Source organism: Gouania willdenowi, unplaced genomic scaffold, assembly GCF_900634775.1.
Source record: "Gouania willdenowi unplaced genomic scaffold, fGouWil2.1 scaffold_160_arrow_ctg1, whole genome shotgun sequence".
NCBI lineage: Eukaryota > Metazoa > Chordata > Actinopteri > Blenniiformes > Gobiesocidae > Gouania > Gouania willdenowi.
In genome coordinates this window covers 65,540-77,404 of record NW_021144910.1, presented here as the reverse complement: position 1 = coordinate 77,404, position 11,865 = coordinate 65,540, and the positions used below count along the sequence as shown (strand labels likewise).

The following is an 11,865-nucleotide window of genomic DNA, read 5'->3' as shown; positions in this document are numbered from 1 at the left end:
CCCAGCTCCCGCAGGCATAAAGAAATAACTGATGCAGTCACATACATGATTGCCAAAGACATGAGCCCTATTAACACCGTTAACGACCCAGGGTTCATTAAACTGATGAACACAATGGACAAGCGGTATGTGTTACCATCACGTCACCATTTTAGCAGAATTGCGCTGCCTGCACTTTATGACGAATGTCGTGGAAAAGTTGCAAAAGAAGTGTCAAGAGCAGTATATTTTGCCACCACAACGGACCTATGGTCGAGCCGCACCATGGAGCCATATATTAGCCTCACACTTCATTACATCGACGCGGATTTCACCATAAAGACGAATTGTCTCCAAACGGCTTTTTTCCCCGAAGACCACACAGGGCAAAATATAGCCGATGGCCTGAGGCAAGCGATGGCTGCATGGGACTTGAACGAAGAGAAACTCGTCTGTATCACAACAGACAATGCCTCAAATATGAAGCTGGCAGCTGAACTCAATGGGTGGATGAGGCTGCAGTGCTTCGGGCACAGACTCCACTTGGCCATAGGTGAGTAGTAGGTTTCCTTCTCCTGATTGTGTGATGCAATTTATTAATAACTAAACAAATCATGTACAACAGTGGTTCTCAAACTTTTCACAGTCCCGTACCCCTTCAGACATGTAATCTTAAACCATGTAGCCCCTACTTCTGCACACTTAAAAATTATAATAATGAAATGCAGTTTTTTTCCAACTTTGGGGTCAGGACCCCATGTGGGGTCGCCTGGAATTCAAATGGGGTCCCCTGAAAAGTCTAATAGTTTATAATGATAAAAAAAAAAACAAAGCTGAATATCAATGTATTTTTAAAAATGTTATAATTATTATTTTTCAAATTTTAACATCACACAACAATCTTAAACTGTATTGTATACTTTCACTTTCTCAAATATAAATCTAGTTCAAAATAAATTGCAGAATAAAAAACAAACAATAAACATTATCAAAAGCTAATTCTAGAAAGAAAGAAAAAAGTCTCTGGAGATTAAAATGGGGTCACAACCCAAAAAAGTTGGGAACCACTGATTTAATAAACAATGTAGCCCTACAGTGAAATGTGTCTCTGAATAATATATAATAATAATAATAAATTAAATAATAATAATATTCTGTAACCATGGGTTGTCTTACATCAGCTAATGTGTAATTTGTGGCAAAGCATGGAGGCTCCTGACTGCTGGTCGATTTATATTCTAGTTTCCATTTTTTATTTTTTTTATTCACATACCCTCTATGACAATTTGCGTTCCCCACTTTGGGAACCTAGGATGTAGAATATATCATGTTAGCTATCTATCTATCCATCTATCACACACACGATAATGTATTTAATTCCTAATAATAATTCATATTTCCCAGCCTATTGATACATTGATGAAGATTATGATGATGGTAATGATGATAAATGTTTATATTTATTGTACTTTTAGAGAATGCAATGAAGGACCACAGGATTGGCCGTGCAATGGGGGTCTGCAAAAAACTGGTCAGTGCCTTCTCCTACAGTTGGAAAAAAAAAAGGGAGCTGACAGATGTACAGAAGAGGCTGAATTTGCCTGAACACTCTCTTACGACGGAGTGTCCAACGAGGTGGGGGTCTCGGCAGGCTATGATTGGCAGGGTCCTAGAGCAGCAGAAGGCCATTGCAGAGGTCCTCTACAACGACACAAGAAACAGACACCTCACCCCCTCATGGCAGGACATCGATGTACTGGAGGCCATCAACAAGTCACTAAGCCCTCTCGTTGAATTTACCGATGCACTTTCTGGGGAGCAATATGTGAGTGTGTCTTTTGTCAAGCCAACTCTCCACCTTTTCAACACATCCATATTGGCTGTGCAGGAGGACGACACAGACCTTGCAAAGTGTATCAAGAAGAAGATCGTGGGCTATCTCAATGAGAAATATGATGATGCACCAACACAAGAGCTGTTGGACATGGCTTCAGCCCTGGACCCAAGGTTCAAGCTCACATATGTGAGTGAAGACAAGCATGGGTCAATTGAAGAAAGACTGTCATCTGAGATGAAGGCTGTCATGGTAATTATAATTATAATAATAATAACAATGCTATGGTACTAATAACAACCAGTAAATACAATGTAATTTAATGTAAACAAAAGTCGTTTAAGTTATACTTTATTATTTCTAGTTGTGAATAGACATAACCATTTAGTCAGATTAAACATTTTAATCATTTCTCTTCACAATATTCTCCTCCTCCTTTTCCCAGGAGAAGGCCCCTGAGAGAGCAGTGACTCCTGCTGATGACACTGACGCCACCGCTGCTGGTGGTGCACGAAAGAAGAAAGCCCTGGGCAGCTTCTTCAAGCCGGTCATTGAAGGCACAGCTCCAAGATCCGCTGCTTTGCAACCGGACCAGGACCAGGACAAGGCCATAGCTTTTGAGCTACAGTCCTACCTTCAGGCAGGGACACTGGACACTGAGGCGGACCCACTAGAGTGGTGGAAGGTATCCCAGAAGTTCTACCCACGGCTCTCCAACCTGGCAAGGAAATATCTTTGTATTCCAGCCACAAGTGCCTCGTCAGAGAGGGTTTTCAGTACAGGTGGTAATGTCGTCACCTGCCTGCGCTCATCCCTGAAACCAGACCAAGTTAACAGACTGGTGTTCCTGGCTAAAAACCTTTAAGAGGTTGTAGGTGTCAGATTGCAGGGAGCCTGGATGAGGGAGTATGGGACTAGGTGCCAACTACTGTTGTTTTGTTTTTAAAAAGAGTTTAAAAATAAGTTTTGGCAGCTGATTTTTCTTGTGAGTACGATTCAGTTCGTTTATTCTTGTTAAGACTAATTTTGGCCAAAAGGGTGTGCCTTTACCTCAAATATAGTTTTAATTTGTTAACTGTTATATCGTTAATATACTGATTAATACGACAGTGTTTTTTGCAGTACTAGGTAAGGTTGTTGTAGCAAGTGCATTACACCATAGTTGGAGTTGGAATTTTTTTTATGGTAAAGTAATTTTGTTTCAGTGTATAATACTTTAAGTCTGGGATAGTGTTTATTTTTTATTTTTTACATATTATTTAATTCATTTTATCAATATATTTTTTATCTTAATTATTTGCATTTTTCTTGTTTTTCACTTCAAGCTTATGGTGTTAAAAGAAATACCAGAGTTAAAAGATCAATAAATGCTTTTTCTCAAATCAATGAATAATCGTCTTTAATAATCGTGATTACAATATCAATCAAAATAATCGTGATTATGATTTTTGCCATAATCGAGCAGCCCTAGGCGACGGTCTCGGCAGCCGCACGAGAGTGCGTAATAGCATTCACTGACAACGGGTGGGGCTCAGCGAGCTTGGGTGGGTCAAAGGACCAGGGTGTCCCTGATAGCGCCCCCTCCCTGTTTGGCGAGAGCATCGTTGATGTGTTGGTTCTGAAACGCAAGACCATCGGTAGCGAGGGGGTTGTTGGTTGGCACGCACAGGGAGGTACTTCTGGTCGTTAGAGTACGGTCTACGGTTTTAGTAGCCGGACGCATTTGGGCCGGAGACCGGCTGGGGGTCTTCTTTAGAGCCTGAGGGTGGTTCAGTTGGTAGCACTGAACTCCGTCGGGTGAGTCATGCTGCTGCGGCAGTGGCTGCCTGACTTGTGCCCAGATTTTCAGATTTTGAAAGTCGATCAGGGGCTCAAATCGGTTGAGCAGATCGATACCTATGAGAAGGGGAATCTGGTTGTGGTCTGAGATGTAAAACGGGTGCACCAGAGTCAGCTGACCTATGGTGACTTGTACGAGAGCCTTCTTCGTGATAACGGTGGCGTTGTCGCCGTAGGGTTCTATGTCGAGGTGGCACTCTTGGAGTGTCAACTTAAGGTTGTCCTGTGCTAGGCTCCGCAGCTCATTGAACAGTTGGGCGGACATGAGGGATATGTCTGCTCCTGTGTCAAGTAAGGCTTCGTTAGTGAGCACACTTTCTAAAGTGGCTGATATGTAAAATTTTCGGGCGATTCCGCTTTCGTAGAGGTCGCACAAGAATTGGTGAATTGGTGGTTCACCCTCAATGGACTGATGTCCTCCGGAAAAAGGGTGGTTTGGTGCATGTGTTTGCACCAGCAAGACAGCACTAGGCGGATCATCGTCATATTTGCGTTTTGATTGTTTTTGCTTTCTATTGATTTCATCATCTCTCATCTGTTCGACCATTTTCTTGATGGATGCCATTTCTTTAGTGATTTGGTTAGATAACCTAATTTCTAAACTTTCTATTTCATTAGATTCATCGTCTGATATTGATCTGTTTGGCTGCTGGTCGTATGACCTTTGATTATTTTTGTGATACCGAGGTTTTGAGTGTTCGTTTCTGAGTGGAGGTGTTCGGCGGTCGTTGTCGTGTCTTTTCCACTGGTCAGAACGGTCGTAATCATACCACGGTGGTCGCGGTCGGCGATCCGGATAGTTTTGGTTAGGGCGAAAATTTTGGTGTTGAAAGTTTTGCCTTGGAGCGTAGCCGCGGTTATTGGCTCTATTTTGGTAATGTTTTGGTCTCGTACCATGGTACTGTTGCTGGGTGTACCGCGGAGGGGTCTGTGGTGCTTGCGGTGGATGCTCTTGAGGAACGATGAGTTTCTTTTGAATGCCTTCCAGTTGGAGTGAGTGGGAGTTATTCGTTACCGGGAACATTTCGCGAGGTGTGGATTTTGCCGAATTTTGTTTGTACAAGAGGAAGCCTCTGATTGCAAGATCGCGAAGTTTCTTACTGGACATGTTATAGGGATCTGCCGCGACGCCGAGATGGGTGCTCGTGTGTTGATGAAGGTTTCTGAGGAACAGTTTTTTGAACTGTTCTTCTTCCTCCATACCTGGGTCGTTGCGATTACCAAAGTATGCCTGTAGCAAGGTGTGGTAATATTGTTGGGGTGATTCGTTTTTCCCCTGTTTAATGGTGTGGGCATAGTCAAAACCTGTTTGATGAAGTGCGTCAGAGAATTCATCCACCATGAGGCGGCACAGCGTTGTGTAATCATTTCTGACCTGAGGTAGTTGACGTTCAATGAAATCATTAACAAGCCTGCTCGAGGTTGCTTTGATTAGGTAGATTTTATCTTCAACATTAGCCATTGGATAAGTTTTTAGATAAAAATCAATGTCTCTCAAAAATGCTCTAGCATTTTGGGGTTCGTCGAACTTTGGTTCGAATCTCGGAATGTTTCTGGCGATTTTATCCAGGTCGCGGTTGGACGGTCGATTGCTATTAGAGGGCTTGGTGGGCGTCGGTCCGCCGTCAATAGGAGGGTCCGCGGAGGCAATCCTGGGTCTCCTTTGGCGCTGCGGCCGTACCGGTGGGTCGGTGGTGCGCAGGATTTGTCGAGTTGCGTCTTCACCGTCGGAGTCAAGATCGCCATCGGCCTCCGACATTGACAATGATGAGAGAGCCTGCCCGAGCTCACGTCTTGCGTCTAGGAGCTCTCTCCTGGTGAGGTTCAGTTGTCGTTGAACCTTAGCAGTAGCTACTTTACCGTCAGCTACTTGTTGTAATAAGTCATTAACCCTCTCTCGTTCTGCGTCTAATTCCTTAGAAAGCAGTTTAGTTTTGGCTTTTGAGGCTTTCATCGCCCCTTCTGCCTCAAGGAGGAGTTTCTTCCCATCATTTGACTCTTGTAGTTGTGCATCTAATTCCCGGGTTGTGGTGTCAAAATCATGTTCGAGAACGCGTATCTTGTCTCCGAGTCGCACTTTGGATTTTTGTAATTCTTTATTCTCAGTGATTAATTGATCCACTTGATCTTCCGCTTTTTCTAGGTAACTCACACGCATTTGGAGCAATTAATTTTCTTCACGTGTTTCTTCATACTGGGCCGTAATGTGCGCGCAGCGGGCTTCGCATTCCTCGATGGCCTCGAGTTGAGCGTCGCGTTTGCTCTCGAGGATTTTAACCCTATCTTGTTTGTGTTTTAACTGGGCGGAGAATGCGGCTATTATGCATGCAAGGTGTTTCACAAGCTCTTTGTCTTTCAGTTTTTTCTCAGCAGCGATTGTGACGTAATCTGCTATGAGGCGTGCGAGGTCTTGAGGGGGATGCGCTTTTATTTTGGCATTGATAGTAGATTTTTGGTCGCCTAGAATTTCATCGAGTAGGAATTCCAAGTTTTCGGCGGTGTGGTCTCCTGACGAGACAGACATGTTGATTTGTTGTGGGTCAAAATTGTACGAAGAACTCTAAAGAATTTCAAAATTTCAACTAATTTTTCAAATAAAGTTCAAAAATTACAATGGTAGTAAATTGTTTTATCTTTTTTTGTTTGTTCTTAGCAATTCACTGTTTGGTAAATAAAAACTGAGTGGTAAACTTGAAAAAGTTTGGTGTGAGTGTTTAATTTAAACAATTGTTCTTACTCATTCAAGATTTGTTCTTAATGATTTAAGACTTTTATTTAAATTAACTTTACTTTAATTCAATTTCGTTGAATTAATCAACAGGTATTTTTAATCAATTAAAAAAAACGTTTTTATTGAAATTAAATTCAAATCCTATTGTATTTATTTTAATCAATAAATGTTTTCCTCAATTAATTTAAACTTTCGTTTAAATTAGCTTTACCTTGATTCAGTTTCCTTAGATTAATCAGGTGTTTTTAATCAATTGGAAAAAGAAAGAGAAAAAAAATAAATAAAAAAAATAAAAAAATTTTGAAATTAAATTCAAATCCTATTGAATTTATTGTAATCAATAAATGTTAATTTTAATTAATTAAATTCTGTTTTAATTTATCAGTTTTTATTTCAGTTGTAATTTCCTTTAGGTTGATTTTTAAGAATGGTTTGTGTTTAAATTCGGTTGTGTTGAATTTAATTACCTTAATTAAAACTGGTTTAACTTTCATTAAACTCATTTTAATTAATAAATCCTTCTTAAATTAGTTGCTTTCATTTAATTAACTTCCTATTCAATTTAATTGTTTTTAATCAAATTGATTTCATTTTAATCACACTGGATTAATCATTTAGTAAAATGTGTATTTTACTTTAATCATTAATTTATTTATTTAAACTGTTTTAGTTTAATTATTTTTTCCAAATTGGTTTAAATCTTGTTAAACCTTGATTTTAGTGCGTCAATTGTATTTAAATGAGTTATCTTAGTTTTAATAAGATTACCCTTTTAATGGCTTAACTTCCGTTTAGTTATGAGCCTTGTGTGTGTGTGCGTGTGCGCGTGCGTGCGCGTGCGTGTGTTTCTGTGAGATGACGAAATCAAATGAGCACATTTAAAACCACACGATTTCCGCAAAATTACGGTAAAGACAGCTGTATCGATGCACAGTTGTCAAGCAAAATGTGTCTAAAAGACACACTGTAACTTAAATGTGTTTAAAGCCTCACCGGGCGCGTTGTGTTAGCTGGATGCTAACCGCTTATTAGCAGGTTTCTGCTGCTATGCTGAGGCTCTCGTTAGCCTGTTATTCGCGAGCTCGCCACGAGGGGCAGTCGCGTCTCAAAAAGGGACAGGAAGGCCTGTCTTTGTGTATGAACGGTGGCTTGACACACTTGCTTCCGCTTTCTGGAGCTTACACACGTGTTCCAACCACAATGAGCTAACATGAGCTAATACAACGATAGCTTGTCTGTTTTAAGGAACGGAAGATTCAGACGACTTACTCTTTGTTTGCGTCGGCAGATACCAGAGTTTCAGAGCTCTTCGGGGTAGCAAAGTCCTAGTTTGCAATGTCTCTGTGTATCTTTTCCTTTTATACGGGTTTTTCCCGATTCTGGCAACTTACTGTTTACCTCTGACGTCACAGTCACTGACGGCGCAGTGATTAATTTTAACTTTTTCTTTTGGCGCGGCGGCCTTTCATAACAATAGCGCTTTAAAACATGAAGACACGGCGGTCTTATTTATTCAGTTTCTAAGCATTAGCGCGGCGGCTTTGCTTAGAATACAACATTGGTCGGGGCTCGGCGGCTTTCGACCCAATCTGGCAACCGGAGTGTTCAGTTTTTTAGACCGGCTTTGATTTCAATGGTTATTCATTAACGCTGTGTTCATGGCTTCAGCTGTTCCCATCTGGAGGTGTCAGAAATAATGTAGGAGGAGATGAGTTATTATTAATGGGTTAGATAACTAAGAATATTAATTATGATTATTAATATTACTTCAAATTTGCGGGGTGCCACTCCTTTTAACAGGAGAAATATGTCTAAGTTTTTAGACTAAACTCATCAATGTGAAACCAGGGAAAAGTGAATTCTACCAGCAAATCTACACCATAGTCACAGCTTTAATGAATCAGAAGAATCAAAGATTATGTTTAACCTTTTATTCAAAAGTCAACAATTAACACAGTCAAAATATCAATTGAAATGGGATAATTAAATCATGATAAAATGCATTTCTAGGCTAATAAAAGTGAGGATTATATGTAATAACGTGAAATCACTATGCTAAGAGAATGCTCGTCTACTAAATATTGAATAAAAATGCAGGATACATATTCGAATAATAAGATCATAAAATCAAAGAATAAAATAAAAACAAAGAGGGAAGACAGACGGGGAGACGGACAAACATATGTGGTGTATTGTGAGTGAAATGTAAGTATGAGGATGTATTGAATGAGGTTGTATTGTAGTTTAAGTGAGTCAGTTCTGCTGGTCCATTGTTCACTGGTCCATACCTTGAGATGCAGTCTGGTTGGACCTGGAGACGTTCTGGGTTTGCAGGAACAACGTCTGTGTAGCAGTATCGCTGCGCTGGCGTGCCGCCTTTGAGGTCTGTTTCGTTAAACAGCAGTGATTCTATTGGCCGATCCACACCCCTTCTGGGATGATCGCAGCCGGTTTCAGACTAAGAGGGACCACGGTTTGGTCCACGAGTCAGATGTCGGAAGGTCGGCTTTCAGGCACGTTCCTTTGCGTCTTAGGCTTTCACTGCGAGGAAGGTTCTTAAAAGTCTAACTGATGCAACTACAAATAAAAGAAAAATGAAATGAAAGACTGGAACATGAGGGACACGTGTGAGCATGAACGCCCGCGTCCAAAAACTGAAGTTAGGAACGCGCGTCTTTTTTTTAAAAAGGAGTTTGTGGACGCCTCTTGGAGGAGGCGTTTTGGTTGATCATTCTGTGATCATGTCGGTGATTGGTCACTGTCCCTGCTTTCAGCTTGTGGGTGTGTCTCAAGTGTGTGTGTGTAAGACAGGGACAGACGACAAAAGGGATGGTTCTAAACATAAAAGAATGCCTAATAATTAATTCCACATATTTCAAAACATCTTTTCAACATCATATCTTGAAATATCATCTATAATGAAAGAGTTTGATACCAAACACGACTAGGAAATAGCCTAGAATCACTTTAGGAACTAATTAATGCATTTTACTCGTAATTACTCATGAACATAAATGACAAACATCATGTTATGCCTCTTCTTAACTATAGGGTTGCAGTAGATACCTCACTCTAACTTTTGTGATGTTTTCTGGTATTTTTAAGCACTTTTAAATGATAAACACTTTAAAATAGCATTCTGTTGTTATTAAATTACATGAAACGAGTGCAGACACATTTGCAATTTCAATTTCAGTAGAAATCATTCCAATAATGTTTTCATTTGTAACTTTTCAGTCATAATACAAATGCTTTGTTCTCCCTTGAGCGGGAGAACTGGGTTATTCCATCGTCCTGTGTAACCATTGGTGTGGGTTCGAGAGGTGGCAGCATCTGCAGGGGGTCGGAGCCCAGAGTTTGAAAACTTAGCATGTAGACATTGACTGGCTGTTTCCCTTTTGATCGTAAGGTCGCAGAGAGGTGATAACAGGAGGAAGACTGTCCTTGGATTCTCCTGTGCTTTGTTCGGCAGGAAGGGGAGAAGGCCCCCTTTGGGGCACGTTTGCATTTCACAGTAGGCATCAGACTCCTCGACTTCACTGACTGGTGAAGCCAAATGTTCTAAGTCAGATCAACTTGGGGTTTAGTTTCCTACACTGGCATGAATTGATCATCTCTCTTATGGAAGACACCAGTTAGTCTTTATAGGTCCAGATTTAAGCTGGACCTGATCCTTCTTTATAGGTCCAGGCCTATTGGTCTACTATTGTGTCACTGATGAATCCCTTCATCAGTTCAACACACACTTCAACATCAACTCATTGATTCATGTCTCAGGTGTGTGATACCTTGTTGGTGATCAGAGAAAGGACAAAAACCCTAAGGCCACAGTGGGTTGCCACGACAACTTCTGGAGCCGTACTCATTCCTGAAAATAAAGAGAAGTAGAGATTAGCGACACAGTCTAAGCAACACACTGTAAATACAGTGAGAAAAGCTTGTATTTGATCTGTTGGGCTTCATAAGAGAGGAGACTGAGTCAGCACTTTTTGCCTGTTTGGCACCTGGTGACATTTTTGTAACTCTTTTCATTTTCATTACACGTGGGTTTCTCCCTGTCTGTGATTGGGAGAAAAGGGAGATTTGTGAGAATATGGCGTCTAACTGCATGTGCTAAGGTTACGTAAGTATTGGATATTTGCCTGTAGGTAATCAGATTACTATAGGATCATTATGAGGGGACTTATGTTTGTAAATGCTTGCACACACATTAAAGCACATTGCACAGAATGTAGTGGATATCTGGACAGTTGGTGATAAAGAGGAACTGTGGACTGACATCCATAAACAGCTCTGAATGTACTGTAGACCAGTGGTTCCCAAAATAAAGGTTCCATAGAGCGGGGACCCCCACTGTAGCTGAAGGTGGTTGAACACAGACATGAACATTGAAGAACAGTCATGTGGAGACAGGACCATCTATGAGGGGGAATAAAGGAGAGATTTTTGGGGTCCATCGATAAAGTCAGTAAAATGATGGTTTATTGCTCTATGAATCTGTGATAAACACATTTATTTATTCATCTGAATAATATTGATATCGTTAGCCTCTGCTAACTAGCTTAGCCTCTGCTAACTAGCTTAGTCTCTGTTAACTAGCTTAGTCTCTGCTAACTAGCTTAGTCTCTGCTAGCTAGCTTAGCCTCTGCTACCTAGCTTAGCCTCTGCTAACTAGCTTAGCCTCTGCTAACTAGCTTTGCCTCCGCTAACTAGCTTAGCCTCTGCTATCTAGCTTAGTCTCTGCTAACTAGCTTAGCCTTTGCTAACTAGCTTAGTGTCTGTTAACTAGCTTAGCCGCTGCTAAATAGATTAGTCTCTGCTAACTAGCTTAGTCTCTGTTAACTACCGTAGGCTCTGCTAATTAGCTTAGCCTCTGCTAACTAGCTTTGCCTCTGCAAACTAGCTTAGTATCTGCTAACTAGCTTAGCCTCTGCTAAATAGCTTAGTCTATGCTAACTAGCTTAATCTCTGCTAAATAGCTTAGCTTCTGCTAACTAACTTAGTCTCTGCTAACTAGCTTAGCCTCTGCTAGCTAGCTTAGCCTCTGCTAACTAGCTTAGTCTCTGTTAATGAGCTTAGTCTCCGCTAACTAGCTTAGCCTCTGCTATCTAGCTTAGTCTCTGTTAACTAGCTTAGCCTCTGCTAAATAGATTAGTCTCTGCTAACTAGCTTAGTCTCTGTTAACTAGCGTAGGCTCTGCTAATTAGCTTAGCCTCTGCTAACTAGCTTTGCCTCTGCTAACTAGCTTAGTCTCCGCTAACTAGCTTAGCCTCTGCTAAATAGCTTAGTCTCTGCTAACTAGCTTAATCTCTGCTAAATAGCTTAGCTTCTGCTAACTAGCTTAGTCTCTGCTAACTAGCTTAGCCTCTGCTAACTAGCTTAGTCTCTGCTAGCTATCTTAGCCTCTGCTAACTAGCTTAGTCTCTGTTAATGAGCTTAGTCTCTGCTAACTAGCTTAGCCTCTGCTAAATAGCTTAGTCTC

At 40.9% G+C, this 11,865-nt stretch overlaps 1 protein-coding gene across 1 annotated transcript; it reads left to right on the top strand.

Annotated features, from left to right (window-relative positions):
* The first annotated feature begins 241 nt into the window (after positions 1-241).
* LOC114458694 (zinc finger BED domain-containing protein 1-like) lies at positions 242-2,789 on the top strand. Its single transcript, XM_028441106.1, has 3 exons — positions 242-532; positions 1,455-2,065; positions 2,259-2,789. The coding sequence occupies exons 1-3, from the start codon at positions 265-267 to the stop codon at positions 2,676-2,678; spliced, it is 1,299 nt and encodes a 432-aa protein (XP_028296907.1). The 5' UTR covers positions 242-264; the 3' UTR covers positions 2,679-2,789.
* The last annotated feature ends 9,076 nt before the right edge of the window (positions 2,790-11,865 follow it).

Coding starts and splice junctions, on each gene's coding strand:
- LOC114458694 (XM_028441106.1), top strand. CDS start 265: ATGGAGCCATATATTAGCCTCACACTTCATTACATCGACGCGGATTTC. Junction 533..1,454: donor CAGACTCCACTTGGCCATAG/GTGAGTAGTAGG, acceptor TTGTACTTTTAG/AGAATGCAATGAAGGACCAC. Junction 2,066..2,258: donor CTGAGATGAAGGCTGTCATG/GTAATTATAATT, acceptor TCCTTTTCCCAG/GAGAAGGCCCCTGAGAGAGC.